The 21,367-nt window shown below is 39.8% G+C and overlaps 1 protein-coding gene across 1 annotated transcript in view; it reads left to right on the top strand.

Moving 5' to 3' along the window:
• The first annotated feature begins 1,255 nt into the window (after positions 1-1,255).
• Positions 1,256-21,367, top strand: part of LOC149222354 (protein At-4/1-like) — a 209,085-nt gene continuing 188,973 nt past the window's right edge. The window contains exon 1 of the mRNA XM_089383082.1: positions 1,256-1,454. Coding sequence (XP_089239208.1) covers positions 1,389-1,454 — 66 coding nt within the window. The 5' untranslated portion in view covers positions 1,256-1,388. The remainder of the gene's footprint in view (positions 1,455-21,367) is intronic.

The following is a 21,367-nucleotide window of genomic DNA, read 5'->3' as shown; positions in this document are numbered from 1 at the left end:
CCACGAGGGTAGGCTCCATATATATATATATATATATATATATATATTATAATAATTAGAAAATAATTCTTTTTGTGTAAGATATTATGTTGTAACCAATACAGTGTTTGGGTTGGAATCAAGATTAAATGTTATTTGAAAGTGCATGACCTTTTTTGTTTTTGTCACTGTGGTGAATCGCGAACTCGTTTGAAGCAATTTACCAACAACTGATAAGCTATATATACCAAGAATTTATGACTTAGCAAGAGCCAAAACTTCCACGAGGGTGGGGGAGCCTACTCCTTGAGCCTTATCACAATGAGCAAAAGATGTCTCCCTGTGAGATTTGAAATTGGGTGGAGTGGATAACCTCCCATTGTGCCAACCACTCAATCATCCACATGGAAACAAAAGCACATGACCTTATTAGAAGTAGCTTTAGTGATAGCTCTAAGGGACACTAGATTTCTTGGGAATACTATCTAGGATGAAAGTGGTTTTGGTCCTAGAGTAAGACTTAAAATCGTGTTTGTTTACTTAAGAGCTTGTTTTTTTAGGAAGTAAGGAAACATAGTAAGGGTTGAAGACATAGAGCTAGAGCGAAAGTCGGCTCCTTCGTTATGCAAATAGACATGCCTATATTGAAAAGAGAAATCCATATTTTAGAATTTTGTTAATGATAAATATCACATGTATAGTACTTTCTTCAGAATTCCATATTTTAGAGTTTTTTATTATTATAAATATTACATGTATAAAATATAACTTTAAAGTTTAACTAAAAATTGCAATTAAATTTATTAAATCACTCGCATTTTATAAATGAGAATTTGTGATTATTTATATTATTAAAAGATTTTTTTAACTATGCAGCATACCTTGTAACACTAAAATTTGAATCCTTACCAATACTATTGCTAAGTATGCGGTTTTTGATTGCATTAGTGTTTTAAATGTACGAGCATTTATAAGTCATCTAACTTATATAGTTAAGCCGGGAAACTATTTTAAATAGTTTCACTAACAAACTATGTTTAAATGATATGATTTTTTTTAATAACAATTTAACCTACTTTCAGAAATAGCCACCCATGATAAATGTCTTTATTTGCTAAATGACAAATAAATTATAATAAACTTTGCCAATTTTTAAAAAATAAATAAAAAATAATTCCTCAAGGTAAAGAACTGTCACAAAATTAGCCAGCACGTGCCTTTTACAAATATGATACGAAGCGGCACATTCTGAAATAGCGCGCGAGAATAACACATTTTAAAGGTCGACTAAACTAAATCGCCCTGCCTAAGTTACAGAGATTCCCATTGTATCGATAACAGATTCAGATGCATTACAATACAAATAAATAATTTGAAGAGATGAGAAAGACTCGAGGCAGGGGAATATAATGGCGGCAACTAGCGACGATGACGAGATGGACTCTCTTCTTCTTGATTTTGACCACCTGCACAAGGTATTCTCCCAAGGACATGGACGCACATCCTCTTGTATATTTGTTAACATCTTAATTTTGAATTCAACAGCGAAACATACTTGCGTCTGGTAAATCGTGTTATTGGAATATTATGTACGCTATTTTTAATTTTGAAGCGGCAGTTGAAGATGAATTTTTGCCTGTTATTTCACATTTTTTGAAATGAAATAATGCGAAAGATAATTAAATGGTGTAAAATGGAAAAAATCAGACTCTAAATTTATCTTAAACTCAGCATTTAAGTGAAATCATACTGGTTGATTTTTCAATTTGGTGTTATCTTTTTTTCTTATCAGTGTAAACTCCGAATCTATCATGTATTAAAAGATATCAAATCTCTCAAGATACAAATCTTTCTTCAATTTTTTTCAATGTAAAAAAGATTTTACATCTAGGGACTTCATTCATCTTTGCCATATATATGCTGCGTGTCAAGTCTATGTTGTGCATGGAAGGAATTTTGCATTTCTCTCATACTTAGCAGTACACCATAGAAATATCTTACTTTTCAGTGTTTCCTTCTATGGGGTCACAGGTTCAAATCTAGAGAGGGGTGAGTATGTATAGCTCCATAGACTTTAGCAGTCAAATCATTGAGCGGAGGTGGGTCCGTTGTCCTGCAAACAAGCAGGTCTCATACACCAATTTGGTGTCTAGCTCAGCCGTGACCTTGAAATCGGATGATGACAATGATGATGATAATAATAATCATCTTTTTTTAAGGTCATGGCCAAGTCAAACACCAAATTGGTGTATGAAACCCCCTTGTTTGTGGGACAAGGGACCACATTGGTGTATGAAACCCCCTTGTTTGTGGGACAAGGGACCACCTTCGCGTAGTGATTTGACGCTATATATTTTGATGATGATGAATGCCCAATAAAACCAAATCTGGTCTATGAGGGATACTTGGTTTGTTTTAGAATTTTATTTGTGTTTGAAAGACTTTCAGAGAAGCTTTCTTAAATTACCATAGTTTTGATGAATTAAAAGGTTAGGCAAGTCCATATTGTAAAAAGTTGATAGAAATATATTTTACTTAAGTGGACATTGAGATATTTCATTTATTGTTGAAATTGAAATATATATATATATATATATATATATATATATATATATATATATAATGTTGCTTGTCAACTCCATGTTGAGCATGGAAGGAATAACACATCTCCCTCATACTAGGTTGTAGAAAGCACCTCTTAGCACAATCATCATAGATGCATTTTAACTCCAGCTTTATCATGGGCCAAGGTGGATCAAATCCCTTGATGTGAAAACCTATCCTCATATTTTTCAATTTAAAGAAAGTGTTTACCTCGAGGAACTTGATCCCTGTTCGCCCATGATAGATTCGTAGATAAGATGGATCGACATTAGTTTTCTATACATATATAATTTGTTATAATTAAAACATTTCAATGGTGTATTGTTGAGTATGAGGGAGATGTGTAATTCCTTCTCTACTCAACATGGAGTTATACATCAGCTCCATGTTGAGCAAAGAAGGAATTACACATCTCCTTCTCTGCTCAACACAGAGTTGATGTATAACTCCATGTTGAGCAGGGAAGGAATTACACATGTACCTCATACTCAACAATACACAATTGAAATGATTTAACCACAACAATTTTTTTACTTTCAATTGCTATACACACACACACACACACACACACACACTCACACTCACACTCACACTGACTATGAGGGAGATGTGCAATCCCTTCCTTGTTCAACATGGAGTTAGTGTATATATGAATTGCACAAATATATGATAGAGATGTGTAACTCCATGTTGAGCGGGGAAGCAACTACATATCTCCCTCATACTCAACAATACACCAACTCCATGTTGAGCAATGAAGGAATTGCACATCTCCCTCATACTCAACAATATACCATTGAAATGTTTTAACCATAACAATTTTCTTTTACTTCCAATTGCTATATATATATATATATATATATATATATATATGAATTATACAATATATGAGAAATATGTGTAACTCCATGTTGAGCTGGGAAGGAATTACACATTTCCCTCATGCTCAACAATACACCATTGAAATGTTTTAACCATAATGAATTTTCTCTCTCTCTCTCTCTCTATATATATATATATATATATATAGAGAGAGAGAGAGAGAGAGAGAGAGAGAGAGAGAGAGAGAATTCATTATGGTTAAAACATTTATATATATATATATATATATATAAAGTTGACATTGAAATATTTTGATGATGATAATGAGTTGACCGGGAAGGAATTACACATCTCCCTCATACTCAACAGTACACCATTGAAATGTTTTAACCATAACAAATTTTTACTTTTAGTTGCTCTCTCCTTCTCTCTCTCTTTCTCTCTCTCTCTATATATATATATAAAGTTGATATTGAATTATTTCGATGATGATGATGATTAATGTCCAACAATATATATATATATATATATGTGTGTGTGCGTGTGTGATATTGAAATATTTCGATGATGATGATGATGATTAATATCCAACAAGATCAAGTTTGGTCTTATTGGACCTCAAGAAAGTTAAGGAATTACTTGGTTTGCTTTTTTTTTTTGTTGGCTTGAACCATAGGGGGTTTGAACCTTGAATCTCATGCTTTACATAATACTTCATAATACGACGATTGCCAATTGAGCTGCCCCTGTGGGTGGTTTGCTTTAAAATTTTATTTCTGTGTTCGAAAAGTTTTAAGAGAAACATTATTAAATTGCCATAGTTTTGATGAGTTAAAATGTTAAGAATGTCCATACTGTAAAAAGTTCATATAAAACTTTTTACTTAAGTGGACATTGAAATATTTTATTTATGGATGACATTGAAATGCTTTTTTTGTTATTATTATTTTTTAAATGGCACTTGTCAACCACATATCCCTTATACTAGGCGGTAGAAAGCACATCTTGGCACAACAGGCAACTTAATTATGTCACTTGCTTTGCTAAGTGATAAATACATTTCACATCAACTAGAATTGGAAAGATATTAAAAGAGTTGTTCGAACATGCTCATGTAAGCACAATTCAATTTCTAGGCCGAGTGCTTACACTTAGTCCACGATGGGAAACTACAAGCTCTAGTTAAATTTAATTTAGTTCAAACTAGTTAGAAATGCACTGCTTAAGAGAATGTTGTTCAAATTGAAACTAATTACTTAAGAAATTACCTTATCTTAATTTATCTGTTTGTGCTAAACTGCCCCAGGTTATATAAGGAATTTTTATGCAACACTTATTTATTTGTGCATCTTGTTTACGAATATATTCATGTCCTCAAATAATGCTAGGTAACTTTGGGTAAATTTGTCTAAGGTTTAGTTGTTAGTTCTTATGTCTGTTAATTTTTTTTTAATCCAAAATGCATTTTTTTGACAATATTCCCATAGAATTGTGATTGAAATCCAGCAAGGGATTATAGTTCTAGTCTAAAACTGCTATTTGTTTTGAAGTGTCTCCAGGGTTTTGGTAGTTGTTGAATATTCAAAAATACAGGTTGACAAGTCACATATCATTTGCCACAGAAGTGAGAGTTTGATAGAGAACTGTTTTTTGATAATGCATTATCAAACTTCATTATTATGCAATAACCTAGATATTGCCAAGTGAAGCATTTTGAAAAAAAAATTGAGTTGATATTATTTTCTATTGCATTGAATCTATGATAACATGTCATAGATAAATTACTTTCATGAGAAAAATTCTAGAGCCCGATTTGGTAAAAAGATGTTGAATGCAATTCATTGCAAAATAGTGGATGGAGTACAATGTGATTGATAAAAGCTGGACTCAATAGAGTTCTAGAGTATCTTGATAGACATAACACATATCTCACGGGATGGAAGCAAAGGTAGATGTTGGAATTTCTAAGTCTGACACGTTAGAAACTCTTCATGCACTTTACTGATTTATTCCTACCTACTTGTTCTGTTAATTAACAAGTTATTTACCATGTAAATACTAGAAATAAATACAAGTACATGCTCAACACATTACAGATCATCAACTGAAGGAAACAGAAATAAACACACAAGTGACACTGTTGTTTTTGGACTAATGTCCCCGGAAAAACCCAATGCGGGAAAACCAATGCAGCTATTTGAGGGTTTGATTTATTAAGCAGTTTCAGAATACAATCTGGGTGCCAAATCCGGCTCACCCAATAGAGAAAAATCTTGGCAGTAGTACCTCTCTACTCGGAAGAAGATATTCCGGCTGAAACCTCGGATAAACACTCTGGCAGCTCCACAGCTCCAATTTGCCCCACGAAACCCCAGCGTCAGCCTCTAGGGACTGTGTCAGCTCTCTCTGGCCCAACGTTAGCCCAACGTCACTCTGCCTTGGCCTGCGTTAGCCTCTGGAGGCACTGCGTCAGTCCTCTAGCCCTCTGCGTCACTCACACTGGCCCTTTGAGGCACTGCGCAGCGCCTGAATGCCTCTGCGTGAGCCCTGGCTGGCTTTGCGTGGACCCTTGGCTGGTTCTGCATCCCTCTCTCCAGCTATTGCGCTGATCCTCCCAATGCTATCTCTGCCTCTTTGCTTCTGTATTCACTGCCCCTTAGCTGCAACTCTGATCACTCTCAACTTTCTCAGCAAACCCAACCCTAGAAAGTCGAAATCTTTTTCTCTTGGTGTGTTCTCCAAGTGACCCTCAAGCCTCCTCTTATACTTTTCTCGTTGACAAATCAACGATCGAGATTAAGTCCCTAATCAATGGCTAAGATTAGATCTGGCTTGATCCATGACTTTTGGACCATTCTAACACAGTTTTATATTAATTCACATTAATATTTTATTTTCCCTAAGTTTAGACTTAGGGACTCCATTAAAAATATTAATTATTTTAATATCTCCCAAACTGGTTAGAATCTGCCCAAACCCTTTCTGAGTATTGGAGATTTCATGTGCCTTAGCCTCTCCACCAATTTTCGTGGCTAGAGCACATCTGATGCTACCCCAAATCAATAGTATATAAAATTCAAGGTTAGATTGAAGCACTTTGCTTGGAGCTCTAAGGCTATTCTTTGCAAATTAAATACTAGCATAGATCCATTTTAACTCTGGATCTATCTTGCGATGATAGGGATCAAATCCCTTCAAGTACAAACTTTTCCTCATGCGTTGTCAATTTAAAAAAGTTTTAATCTCAAGGGACTTGATCCCTCTCCACGCATGATAGATTGGGAGTTGAGATGGATTTACGTTGGTTCTTATATATGTGTGTGTGTGTGTTGTGTATGTATGTTAAAACCTCTATGTTGAGCATGGAAGGAAGTATACATCTTCCTCACACTAAGTAGCACAACATTGAAATGCTTTAACCATAAGAATTTTTTTACTTTCAATTGCTATACACACACACGCACACACATTAGTGTTGTACTTATGGCAATAATATTGCCAAAACCAACCTCGACAATAATATCAACAATAATCATCGCGATAATTCAGAATTTATCACCATCTCTCTATCAATTTCACCTTATAACCAGATTTTTGCTCTTTTAACCCTCATTTTTAAAAATTGAGTTAGGGGATTGAGGTGAGGATACTGTGACTATTTTCCATCAAGAAAATAAGGGGAAATATATTGTTTTCTTTTCCCATGATTCATCTCATGAGATATATAACCAAGTAGTTAATGGTAATATTAAATTATTAAAGTGATCATATAACTTTAACCTAAGGCATGTCGTGACGCCCTGGTTTTGCCTGCGGCTGATCTCTCGGCCTCTTGCTGAGGGCCTTCCGCCCTGCCTTTGCTTGTGAGTCGGGCTCCTCTCAGCCTCTTGCAAAAGTTCCCCCTCCCTTCCCCCACGTTTTCTCTTGGTTCTTGTTGGTCTTGGAGAGCATATCGTTCTGGTCTGGGCCACGATGGCGACACCAGCCCAAGTGGAGCCTCTGCTGGCCGATATTGCTGCGTTCAATTCCTTGGTGGCGTCAACTCCCAATTTTCAAAAGAAAGGCACGTCAAAGTTTGTGAAACAGGCCGAGGGGATCCCAAAGATAGAGATTAGTGCCCCTCAAGCACACTCTCGTGCTTTGCAGTTGCAGCTCGTAGACCGGGGGCTTATTGGCCAGTTCATGGGCTTTTAGTTGTCTCCACGGATGGTTAAATCCTGGATAGAGAAGAACTGGAAACCTCTCATCAAAGGTGAGGTGATATCTTCTTTATGTGGCAAAGGTTTCTATAACTTTTATTTTGAGAACGGTCTGGACAAAGATTTAGTGTTCAGAAGCGGTCCATACTTCATGGGGGCCCAGGGGCTATATTTGGATCGTTGGAGTCCAAGATTTAATCCGGAAAGTGATGTGCCTTCCTCGGTTCTAGTCTAGGTGAAGCTGCCGTATCTCCCCCTTCACTGTTGGAATGATGCTACTTTTAGGTTGATAGGGAACTCCCTGGGAAAGTATATTGACTGTTCCGAACCGAAGGATGACCTTTTCTCATGTGCTAGGATCTGTGTGGAGGTCGACTTAGAGAAAGGTCTCCCGACGACAGTAAATCTTTGTATGGATAGCTGGACGCATGTGCAGGAAGTCGACTATGATCAACTCCCATTTAAATGTAAGCTTTGTCATGAATATGGACACTTCGCTAAAAGCTGCCCAAAAATCCAGGATAGCTTGGAAAAACAACCAGGAGAATCAAATGAACAATGGCAGCAACTAAAAAGAAAAAAGGGAAATCCAAGGGAGAATAATGGGCCAACCCCAAGTCAAAAATCGGCCTCCAAGGATGTTGGTCCAAGTCGGAGTGCCCCCTCCCCCTGCTTGAGTCTCCCAATGGTGGGTGGGTCGGGCCATGAGCAAGAAAATTGATTTGCAGTCCTGGCTTTTGCTCCCGAGGTTGGAAGCTCTGCTTGCCCCCCCTTAAATAATCCCTGCGGATAATGCCATTGTGATCGCCTTTCCCTCCTCTGCCTCGAAAAAACAAAAGGAAATAAGCTCTAGTCTGGAAACAACTAGCAATACAGAAGAATCTTCGGACGAAGAGGAGGAGGATGAAGGTTTTTTATCATCAAAGGAAGTACGGGAACGGAAATACCTCACAGTTCAGCAGATGAAAAGTCAAAAGGCACAAGGGCCAAGGAAATGGATAGGAAGGTCAGAAGGCCAGGAAGGAAATCAAACAAAGAGATAAGAAGAGAAAAAAGAAGAAATGACAAGTGGGATTTCAACATACAATACCTCTTCAGCTAGTTGGCTTGGGGAACAAAGGAGGAAAAAAGGAAGTAATATGGGCCCTGTCAGGGGGGTGGCATCCACACAAAAGTGATTTATGAATATAATCTCGTGGAACTGTAGGGGACTAGGGTTTGGGAAAAGAATATCAGAAGTGAAATCTCTAGTGCAAAAGGAAAGACCAGTAGTCACTCTTCTTTAGGAGACAAAGTTGAAGGAGTCTGACCTTCACTCACTCCACAACAAAATCTGGGGTCGCAGTGATCTGGTAGCAGTAAGCTTGAGAGGAGCATCAGTAGGGCTATGTACGATGTGGAATCCAACGAAACTTCAACTGGTAAGCTCTTTAAAAACCACCCATTGGATAACAACTTCCTTTAATATTATAAAGATGCAATTTTTTTCACTGTGATTAACGTATACGTGCCTGCACATTTCCGAGAAAAACAAGAATGCTGGAAATCTTTGATGGATTTAAAAGGTTCAAAGTATGGTTGAAAGTGCATTTTGGGAGGAGATTTTAATACCACAATGGGAAAACATGAGAAAAGGGGAGTCTCAACTGTAAGAGATGCCTTTCAGGAGAATATGGAGGATCTTATCCTATACCTAAACCTCATTGATGGCAAGCCTCAGAAATTTCTCTACACCTGGAACAACAAAAGATCTAGCCCGGATCACATTGCTGCTAGGCTTGACCGTTTTCTAGCCTCAAACAACCTTTTAGCTTTGAGCATCTGCCTAAAGTCTTCCATTTTACTGTGGTGTGGCTCGAACCATTGCCCGATCGGCCTCCTAATTTCCTTGTCCCTTAGCTTGGTCACTGTCCCCTTTCGGCTCTCCCCTTTATGGCTGGACTCTCCCGGGTTCCTGGGCGTGGTCTCTCTCTCTTGGTCGGGGTCGGTCGAGGCCAGCCCAATCACTATTTGGGAAACAAAAATCAAAAGGTTGAAAGGAGACCTAAAAAATGGCTAAAAGAAAATAAACCTAAAAGGCAAAATCACATAAAGGAAATGGAAGAAAACCTAGCCTCAATGCAGGGACAAATGGAAACCTCTTAGGTAAACCTATCAGACTTCCAAAAAGAAGTTGAGACCTTCAAGGCCCTCCACTCTAATCTCAGAAGGGAAGAAGAGTACTGGAGACTGAAATTGAGAAACAATTGGCTGTTGGCTGGGGATAGGAACACAAAGTTCTTCCATAAGCAAGCTAATTTCAGGGAAACCAAAAACAACATCGCTCAGATCAATTTTGGAGGGCAGACCATAAAGAATTTTGAAGAAACAAAGAAAGCAGTGGTGGAGCATTTTGGAAGCCTCTATAGGGAGGACCCACTGCAGGATGTTGAGAATGAGGCTATTTCCTAGAAGGAATCCTTGCTATGGTCTCGACGGACATGAATAAAGCATTGGTCTCTGCTCCATTGGTTGAGGAGATTAAGGCTATAGTCTTCTCCTCCCCCCCGATAAGGCCCCTGGCCCGGATGGGTTCTCGGCCAGCTTCTATCAGAAATTCTGGGAGGTAATTAAGATAGATATTTGTAGAATGGTTGGATACTCCTTTAAGAGATTCATAATGGGTGGGGGAATTAATACTTCCTTCTTATCCTTAATCCCCAAAGAGTCAAATCCTTCATCATTTTCCAAATTTTGTCCTATATCCCTTTGCAATGTTTCTTATAAAATTTTCTCGAAGCTGCTGGCCTTGAGGCTCAAATCTCTCTTGCCTCATTTGATATCGGCCAACTAGGAAGGGTTTGTTCCGGGAAGGCAAATTTTTGATAATATTATTCTGCTTCATGAGGTCATTGACTCGAGTTGGCGAAGAGGTGATCAAGGAATGATAATAAAGCTAGTCATGGCAAATGCTTTCGACAGAGTCAGGCACAACTTTCTGTTAAAACTTTTAGAAAAAATGGGGTTCGATGAAACATTCATCAGGTCGACGGCCCTTTGTATTTCTACTCCTTGGATCGCTCCGTTAGTTAATGGTAGAGTGGTCGGTTTCTTCAAAGCCTCAAGGGGGTTGCGCCAAGGCTGCCCTCCCTCCCCCTTTCTTTATATCATGATGGCAGATGCGCTGAGTAGAAAATTGGAGCAAGATCAGGATTCGCTTCTCCTTTCGAGGATCAAATATAAAGATGGAATTAGAAGTATCAATCATGGATAGTTTGCGGATGACACAATTTTGTTGGGAGTTGGCTTTGTTGTTATTGCTAGGCGATTCAAAGGAAACCTCGATAGGTTCCTAAGTGCATCGGGAGGTGCCATCACTGAAAACCAAAGTCATATATACAGCTGGAACATCTCCCCACCAGAAAGCAAAAAAAATAGAAGAAATTCTGGGGTTCAGATTACTAAGGGACTGGAAAGACTTTAATTATTTAGGGGTTCCTATTTTCCTAAGATGAGTTGCTCCCTATGCTTGGCAAAAATTCCTTGACAAAATCAAATCTAAAATAGTGAATTGGGGAGGAATCTGGCTCAACCATGTGGGGAGGGCTACCCTGGTGAAGTTGGTGCTTTCAACAATCCCATTGTATTAGTTCTCTGCCCTGCAAGCTCCCAAGTACGTATTGCATCAATTGGGGAGTTATATTAGAAAATTTATGTGGGAGGGAGGAAAGACAAAAACCAAAAAATACCATTTGGTAAATTGGAAAAATGTTAGAGTGCCTAAACAACATGGAGGGCTTGGAATAAGGAACCCAGAGAATCGAGATGATGAATATAGTGATGGGGGCCAAACTCTACTGGATCATGATCACGAATTCGGATCAATGGTGGACGCAGGTGATGAGAGCAAAGTATATAAAACAATAGAACCGCAGAGAGGTGAGAATGGAGGCAGCTTAGGGCTCTCCAATTTGGAAATTGATGCGTTCCTCATTATACATTATAGGGAATAACTTGTGTAAAATTATGGGGAAAGGAGATACTACATAATTTTTTTCGGATTCGATTCTGGGGCTTCAACCTCTGGGTTTGGACCATTCCCTCAATCCTCTTTGTTTCTATTTGGGACAAGTCGGGGTGGTATATTTAGACCAAATTTCGAAGTGGGATCTTTACGGTCGGAGGAAGGGATGGAAGCTGGATAACATCCCGACCGATCTGTTTCCATTAAGAGAAATCCTTATAAAAAAATTAAGAGGCTGTGACCCTATTGCGTATTCAATGGTGGACAAGTGGGGATGGAAAAACACCAATTTCACGGTTAAAGAAGGATACTCCCACCTGCTTTTCAATGCTCAAGTCCCTCCAAAGTCCTCATTTTGGAATAAAGTTTGGAAATCAAATGCTATCCTAAAGGTAAATTTTTTTCTGCTCGTTGTTAGCTCATAAAAAATTATCACAGTTGAGAACCTTCAGAAAAGAGGTCACATTGGGCCATCCAGATGTCCTCTCTGTGAAAAGTATGAAGAGTCTATTCCCCATCTCTTTCTCCATTGTCAGGTAGCAAAGGAGGTTTGGTCTGTGGCTCTTGGTCCACTTTTCCTCAGAACAAAATGGCCTTCTCATCTCCTTCAATTCTTTAACTCTTGGACCAAATTTTATTCGGGCTCCCTTTAGGCCAAAAGAATCTTCAAGGAGATATGGACCACTCTACCCAAGTATGTCTGTCGGCAAATATGGCTAACAAGGAATAAAGCAATTTTCAGAATGTCCTGCATGACAGCTAGTACCACAACTCTTAAAGCCCTTTCGTCTTGTATGGAATTGCATCGCCTGACGATATACCCTTTTCTGGATTAATTAGAAACAACATGGATTGCTCCTTGGGTTTGTCCCCCAACTCCCAAACCCTCTACAAAATCCTCTCCTTCGTGCCCTTCCTGGATTCTTAGATTGTCTTCTGGGATTGTGGATTGGATGCGATCATCGAAAAAATGGACTCTCCAATTCGATGGAGCATCAAAAGGAAATCCTGGGGTGGCAGGAGGGGGAGGGATTGAAGATTCTAATTAATCTCGAAGGAATCATAGAAGATAGATTTGCTTGGGGTTTGGGAATGAAGACAAATAATCAAGCTGAGGCTTATGGGTTGTTCCTCAGGCTCTCTCTGGCCCAAAAAAAGGGAATTAGGGATATGCATATCCTAGGGGATTCCATGTTGATTATAAAGCATATGAACTACAACTTAGCCGCTCAAAACATTAAATTGAACTAGATCATCAAGAGAACTTAGGTAATGATACCTCTCTTTGATCAAGTTAACTTTTTCCACATCCTATGAGATAATAATAAGGAAGTTGACAAGCAAGCCAATTTGGCCTGTAGGATGAAAGAAGAAAGCAGCGAGGTGAATGGCATTGTGGGATCAATTACCATCCCCTAATGGTTGATATGAATCTCAAAATTTTGATAGTTAAGGTTGATTTTTGTAGGAAAAAGGGTTATAATAGGAGTGAAAACATGGATTTTATTTGTTCTATCTCCCCTAGTTTGTCTCCCTTCCCCCCTTGCTTCCCCTTTCCTCTCCTCTTCCCCTCCTCCCTTCCCCCCTCCGCCTCCCTCCCTTCCACCTCATCCTCTTCTTCTCCCTTCACCTTTCGCCCAGGCCACCTTGGCAGCCATTTCACCATCCCCCTCTTCCCTTCTCTCCTAGCCATTGTCCCATCGACCTTCATTTCCCCTGGCCCCTCTTCCTGCCTCGTGGTGCCCCTCCTAAGCGTGATGTTTGGCTTATGATGCGGTGTGACTGCTGTCCTTGGGATGGTACTCCACTTGAAATATTGAGAAGTTTAGGTGTGGGAACCCTGGTAATTGCTCCTCGTATCAGTCATGACAATTGGTGAAAACTAGATGAAACCATGCGGGATTATGGTGAGTGCAAGGAGCATTTAATCCATCTGGTCTGGGGTGGTCAATTCTCGCGAGGGAAGTTGGTGTTGGACAAGCAGGTGGTCGTTTCCATGATCAGAGAATTAATGGAAGAACATTAGGATTTAAGAGGAATTTGTACTGCTCAACTACTTTGCATTAGGATCCAGATCATAATTCTCTATATAAGAAGCAATAACTGTAAGATATCCTGTGATAAGAATTGGTTTGTTGCTGTCCTGGGGGTTTCCAGCTTAAGGACCCAGTGGTTGGGTCAGGGAAATCTTGGAAGTCTAGGTAGTGGCAGAGTCTGTGAAATCTGCACGGTGGTGGTTTTAGAGGGTAGTCGTGGGAATGAATTGGTCACTGCTGAGGGTGGCATAATTGGTGATTTAGGCAAGGATCTTTATGAATTAGTTGCCACAAATGGTGTTGTAATGAAGTTTGTGAGTGTGAATTGGTTGCTGTTGGAAGTCGTTTACTTTCGTCAGTCCTATGCAGTATTACAGAAGCTCAGTAAGTCCTCTCTTGGATCTTTAGTCTGTTTTCTCTCTTTGTGCTGCAATTCTGGTCACCCCCCGCGGTCAATATGGAAGCTTTGTGTCTAGCAGAGGAGGGTAGCTCGGTGTCAGGTTCCTGGGGCCGCTGTCGGCCTCGTTCGGGCAGAACGTCTGGGTGCATTTTGAATGATCGAGGGAGGTTCCACCATGCTTGCAGTCTCTGTGATAAAGAGCATGTGGAAATAAAAGAAGGGTTGGCTATAATCCAAAGGTGCATTCATCAATAACAGAAGGAGACACTCGAGATGCAGGAACAACAGTTGGAAAAAATGAGAGAATTCGTCACCTGGAAGACGAAGTTGACGCTCCGTGTTTGCAAATTGAGCACCTTTAGCTCAAGCTGGTTGAGAAAAGCTCGAGGACGAATGAAGAAAATACTCGAATTGATCTTAACAACCCGATGCCAATGGAGGAGTAGACAGTACCATGTGCCTTTTATTGCCTGTTTCTGATGTCAAATTATATATGTAAACATTTGTTGAACCAGTTCGATAGGATTTATAGCAATAGTCAAGTAGTTGGGGAGAATTTTGTAATTTTGGAGATGAAAAATCTGGGCTTGGAAGAACAAAATGTAAATTATGATGCCCACAGGTGGCTTTGAACTATTTTTGTAAATCTCCCAGTTTTTGGCTGCGTACAGGCGCGGATTAATACATATCCCCTACTCTTTTCGGTTTTAAAAAAATATTAAATTCTTAAAGTAAAAGGATGAAAATGAAATCCTTTTACTTAAATTTTTAACGTTACCATTAATTGTTTCAAGATGTTTGAGAGTGGTTCCAACCTCATTGGATTCTATATGGAGAAAGTAAAATTCTAGATCCCATTCAAAATTCAATAGAGTTAATAGTTTTTAGAATTGGCAGAATTGTAACATTTCTACTGGATTTTGTGATGTATGAGGGTATGAAAATGACATTATATTAAGAGTACCAAGCCCTCTATGTACCTCGATGTTTGTGGTATGGACTGTTGAACTCCTCCGTCATGACCCTAGTAAAAATGTACATTTCACTGAAGCAAAATCATTGATTCGGCATGTTAAGATTTTTCTATCTTAGTTTAATGCTTAGAAGGTGAGCTTGATGAGGAGGACTCCAATATAGGCAATGCTTTTTATATTATGTAGCTATTTGTTGTAATATGATTTTTTTTGGACTCTAGAAGCCTTTTAGAGACTCTCTGTTGATCTATTTTGATTCTAAAATGGATTGCACTTGATGCTATTTTTGGTTATATACACCTTTGCTATATACATGAGAAACTTTGCATAATTATGTATAATAATTTGGATTCATATGGATGCACATGAATTGTATGTTTTTTTCAAAATTTAAATATTTTTAAATGGATTGCACTTGATGTTATTTTTGGTTATATACACCTTTGCTATATACATGAGAAACTTTGCATAATTGTGTATAATAATTTGGATTCATATGGATGCACATGAATTATATGTTTTTTTCAAAATTTAAATATTTTATGTACTTTTTGGTCAACCAATCATTAGTCTGGTTCTAATAACATTGTTGAAGATGCTGTGACCATTAAACAAGGGGAAATCTGTTGTTTTCATTGCCATGATTCATCTCATGAGATACATTTATTTTTGTTTTGATCTGTAAAATTCCCTTCCCAAATATCTCAAAAACCCATAGAAATGTCTGAATTATATAAGCTGGATCATTCTGGAATTTTTACAAACAGTTCATGTGCAAAGTGCTGTAAGTGTGTTTTTCATGAAATGTTTGATAGAAAACATGTACAATGCCAGGAAAAGCTCATAAAAATATTTCAAGTCAACTATACACCATTCACATAGCACCCAGAAATTATATGACCCAATATTGAAAGCAATTAAGTGACATATTTCAGATTTAGTCACTGATTTAGTGACAATACATGAAACAGAAATGAAGAAGTTTCTTGGCTGTTAATAGCTGGTGACTCCAGTTAAAATAGTGATAGTGACCCCTTTCTAAACTTCAGCCCAACAATATGTGCAGTGTGCACATAGTGATATCTTCAGCAAGGAACTCAGCCTGGAATGACTGGAGTTATGATGGGTATGTACAACAAGCAAGAAGAAATCTGGCCCTTCAAATTATCAGTAGCATGACCCCTTTTTTCCTCCACAAATATTAGTATATGTGCTAGCAGGTAGCAACCCAACTCGGCCCTCCTGGAAGAAATAATCACACCTGAACTGTGTACCAACCAGCCACCAAGAAAGTACCTTGGCTCTCTGAAAATAAGGAATTCTGTCCCTTCAATGCATTTGGAAAAGGGCACTCGGCCCTCTGGAAAGCAGTGAACTCAGCCTTGTGAAATCTGGGCACTCCCCACAATTTCTCCCTTGATAACCAGCTACTCGCCCCCACAAAATTATTTGATCCACACTATAGACTTGGCCATAGTTTGGAGATGAATTTGGCCTTTATCAAGGAAACTCAGCCTACTCAAAATCTGCCCAATTCGCCCCCTTGAAGGAATTTGTCATTTTGGCCTGGTTATGGAATGATTTGGTCCCTCAAGTTCTTGGGTAAAATCGGCCCGTCTCAAGAGAAATTCGGCCCCCTGTTGGTGAGTTCAGCCTCCCTGCTAATTCGACCTTCCTGGTCACAAATTCGTCCTCTATAGGAAAATTTGACCCCTCTTCAAATAAGCACTTCCTGCAACCAAAATTTAACTCCAAATTTCCTGCAAGAAGATTAGCAAATCTGGCAAGTAGAAAACCCAACTAGGCAGCAAGGTATTCCACCGAAATTGGGGACCAGTGAGGGTGACAATTAAAGTTCACCAAAACTTGAGCTCTGCTTCAGCTGCAATTGGAAAATGGTCAGCTAGGATCACTAGAAAATGAGTCTCCCTCTCCTTTTATAACTTTTCATTGAACCTTCCACCTATTGAGAAATCTAGGGCAACTAAATTAGGTGATTTCTCTTACTTTGATAACTGTTTGTGATGAATTTTGATTTTAATTAACTTCTTCTTTCTCTTGATTATATTTAGTGTTCTTATCATCAAACAACTACTAAATCATAAAGAATAGTGAGACAAGAGGACACAAGATGTAGGCGATCAGCCAGGGCCAAAACCAATGTTATCAGAACCGAACCGGAACCGAACGGTCCAGCCTTTTTGGCCCAAAACGGGTCCAAATCGGGTCTCCGAATCGGAATAGGCTGGTTCAGTACCGAACCGATCTATTTCACCGAACTGGCCGGTTCAGGCTGGTTTCGTGCAGAAAAAATTTGACTTTTTATTTTATTTTGATTTTTTAGTTGGTTGGTCCACTTCTTACTCTCCCCTAGGCTAGCCTAATATTCTATTGAAAACTGGCAGCTCAGGGATGAATTTCTAAAAATAGAAAGCCTAAAAAATAGAAGTTATAAAAATAGGAAGTATAAAAATAGAATTTCTAAAAATAGAAAAATCTAAAAATAGAATTTCTAAAAATAGAAAGTCTAAAAATAGAAAATCTCAAGTATGACTTTCCAAAAATAGTAAATCACCTTGCATCAATTGGTAATCAAGTATTGTTGATGGAAAATCTCTTCTGACCATCAATCAACCCTAATAGTTCAATTTTGACTTAGTCATTATTATTATTATGATATTATTATATTATTATTAAAAAGAAATTCAAGTCTCTCAATCATGTCATATGTAACTCCCCTCAATTAATGCATATGTAACTCTCTCTCTCTCTCTCACTTAATGGATTCATTCCTCTCTTTCTTTAATGCTCTTACGCACCTCTTACACTCTTTTACACATTTTAATGACTTGTCATAAAAAAATTACTCTTACACCTCTTTAATGCATAAGTTACACTCCTTTCCTAAATGCATAAGTTACACTGCTCTCCTTTATGACATAAGTTACACTCCTATTTTGGCATATGTAACTCTTCCTCAAGGCATAAGATGTAATTCCATTCCTAAACTATTTTGGAACATGATTTGTTTTTACAATTTGGGGCCAATTTTGGAGGAGACGGGGGCCCATTCGATTTTATTAGGAGACTTAGGAGTTAGAAGTAAGTTATTTTGGTTTTGTTCACACAAGGAAAATAAGCACTTCCTAAGCCAATAGTTCGAATTGCATGAGAGGGAAAATCGATGTCTTAGTGACAGACTCATGAAGGAGGGAAAATGGAGGGAAAGGTGCTCCACTAAATCTATATAAGGAAGGTAGCTCTCCTCATTTCATTCATCTTATTGGAGTATATTGATTTCTCTTTGGTTGCTCGAGCTGCTTAGCTGAGTCACTGGTTGTTTAGCACGAGTTATTCAGGCAAAGAGCTCACCCTTTCTTCGGGGGACTTCAAGTGCCACCCTAGGAAGGTTTTCTTCATTTCTTCAGGAGGAGGATTACATTGTGATTCCCAACAATAGCATTCCCTTCCAGGTTGTGCGCATTACTGGGGGACACAGTGGATAGGAGGTCGAGTTCATTGGTGGTGCTTAGCAGTGGAGATCTGATGTGATATTTTCCGGAGAGGAGGCTAGGGAGGATTGTCAGCATCTGGGAGAGTTTGGGATCTGATTGAGCTTCTGGCTTGGCAGTGTGACTTTCGCACTACCTGGGCTAGCGCAGAGGTAGTGTGTGCGAGCTCATTTGGTGGGTAGAGTATTAGTCCTTGAGGCTGAGCTTTGCCGTGGAGGTTAGAGCAGATATTTGTAGTGTTTGCTTCCATTTCAGAGCTTGGAGGAGGACTTTGTGGTCATTCCTTGCAGGCCGTATTTCTGGAGCTGTTTGGAGGGCGTGGGCCATAGAAGAGGTCGAATTTGGGAGGTCAAAATATGGCCAAACCATTTCTGGGTTTTTGACAAGGATCCCAGATATAAAGTTTCAGAATTTTCTGAGCACCGGAAGTGGGGTTTCCAGCCATATCTTTGTAGCAGACAATGCATAATCATTGGGGATTGCATAGTGCCTTTGGGGGTCAATTTTGGGAGGTCAAAATCGGGCCAAACCATTTCTGGGTTTTGTGTGTTTTGGTCAAGGAGTTTGGGGCTGAATTTGTAGCATTTTCCGAGCAGCGGAAGTGGAGTTTCTTGCAGTTCCTTTCCAGCCAACAATGTAGTTTTCTGGGCAGCGCAAAGCATTAGAGGAGCAGACATTTTCTAGTACTTGATATCATTGTCTCATCACCTGGATTTTGTCATGCTTGCCATTGAGGCAAGCTCAAGTGCATTCATCCATACTATTGTAATGTTCCATTGATTAATAAAATGGCTCCATTGGTTCTACTTTTGGAGTTTTTATGAGCATGTGTTGTTTGTTAAAATTTTTTGCATTGAGAATCGTTTTTGCTTTATATATCACTGCTTGTTTAAGTTTTGAACATTACAGTGGTATTAGAGCATGGTCTTGGCCCAGCTGTGGGTAACCAGTAATATCATGGGAGATTTGGGCATGTATGCATAGTGACAGGTTACAATACGCCACCCATGGCTCAAGGGAGATTCAGTATGCAGGAATTATGGGGTGGAATCTGCTGGAACGATGAGAGGTTGGCTCAGTTGAGGAAGGTACCAGACCAGATCCATCCTTGTCCTTATAGCAGAGACACTAGAGGTGCACAAGCCGTGGGAGTACAACCATATACACTATGTGGGGAAAGCTGACAGAATTAGGGCTCCAGATCTCCTGTAAAGGAGCAGGCAGGCCAGAGATAGTTAGAGGATGAGTCAAGGAGACAATTTTGTTGGTGGAGACCTGGTTTTAGACATCAGGGGCCTGAGGAGGAGATTGAGCATGAGGCAGAGGGAGTGTGAGGAGCACATTGGTATACCCAGTGTGGCACAAGAGTCACCATTGTTGGAGACCTCTTTGATAGCACCAGTTGACACCTTGGGGGAGAGAGAAGAGCATACACCCATAGGGTCATCCATTGATGAGGTGCCAGGAGACACAAACATGTCCACCGTTGAGAAGGTGACATCCCTTGTTGAGGTATCCGGGTTGTGACCGAGTTTTCAGGTGATAGCAGCGCATGACGGGATGATGAGGTGACAAGAGACATCACCACCCTTGATGAAGATCCGATAGGTACAAAGGCACCCAGATCTACAATAGAGTTGTGGGATGACAACCACCTACAACAACATGGAGAGAACATAGAGGGGCGTGAGCTAGTCATGGAGAGGCAGTTTGTGACTCATGTTGAGCCCATGGTGGAGGAGGACGAGCAATCTTCTTTGGGGCCAACCACTTACTTAGAGCTGATAAATGCACTGACAGTCAATAGAGTTGCAGTACTTCTAGATAATAGCTCTCTTTGGGATTATATAGATGGGGCTTGCAACATTACTAGACTACCTTTGTACCTCGGAGAGAGAGATGGATAGACTCCCCGACAAGTTTTATGTGTTGACCAGGATGGTGAGTTGAGGTGACATGAGCTGCGTAGTGTGCAACACTCGCAAGATGGAGGGCTTGTTCTATGTGCTAGAGTTTGTGCATTCGATCTCTCTCTTAGGGTTGGATGGCGAGAGATTCTGAGTTGGTACCTGGTGGGGTGGTCTAGACTCATGGAGATGGTCGTAATCCTGAGTAAAGCTCAATGGGAGCTCTCAGACATCGAGGGTGATTGTGGCCGAGGTTGGCATTGGGATCCAGGCAGGGCTTCCTATCCGATATCAGATATGCGGGATGGCTATGGCATTGATGAGGTAGTCAACCTCGTGCCTGAGTGCATATATTCCTTAGGGGAGTTCCAGTTGACGCTAGTGGCCAGGTGGTTTGTGAGTAGAATCCACTGGTTGTTTTGGCATGTTGGTTGCGCATGGGGCCGCGGGATGATTAACATTCTCTGGCAGGAGTTGGTTGGAGGAGGTCGCATGGGTAGGCCACCAGACCGGATTTTATATAGAGACGATGTTCTCCCATTGAGGTTTAAGACTCAAGTGTCACAGAGGATTGGCACGACAGAGATATCCCCTCTAGCAGGAGTGGAGTTAGGGTGCTTAGGTCTACCAAGATGGACGAGGGGACATGATGTGTGTCGTGGTGGGGTCACTATCAAGGTGGAAGACACTTTGGCACATGTGGGATACCATATGTTACAGGGTGGTATGATAGCATGCAGTGGTACACAAGATTGCACAAAGTCAGGTCGTAGCGTCAAGTGTCATATAGAGGGACATGGCCTGATGCATACAGACCCAATTCCAGGCCATAGCACCCAGTGGTGTGTAGGGCTATGCAGCAAGGAGTAGTGGCCTACAGAGGAGCATGGGGATACATGATGGTATATCACAGCATGCCGGTTTACACTGT

This window comes from Pinus tabuliformis, chromosome Q (assembly GCF_031772625.1).
Source record: "Pinus tabuliformis cultivar Carrire ecotype Pingquan chromosome Q, CPIR1, whole genome shotgun sequence".
In the NCBI taxonomy this organism is placed as follows: domain Eukaryota; kingdom Viridiplantae; phylum Streptophyta; class Pinopsida; order Pinales; family Pinaceae; genus Pinus; species Pinus tabuliformis.
The sequence above is the reverse complement of the archived record's forward strand: the minus strand, read 5'-3'. Positions and strand labels throughout refer to the sequence as shown.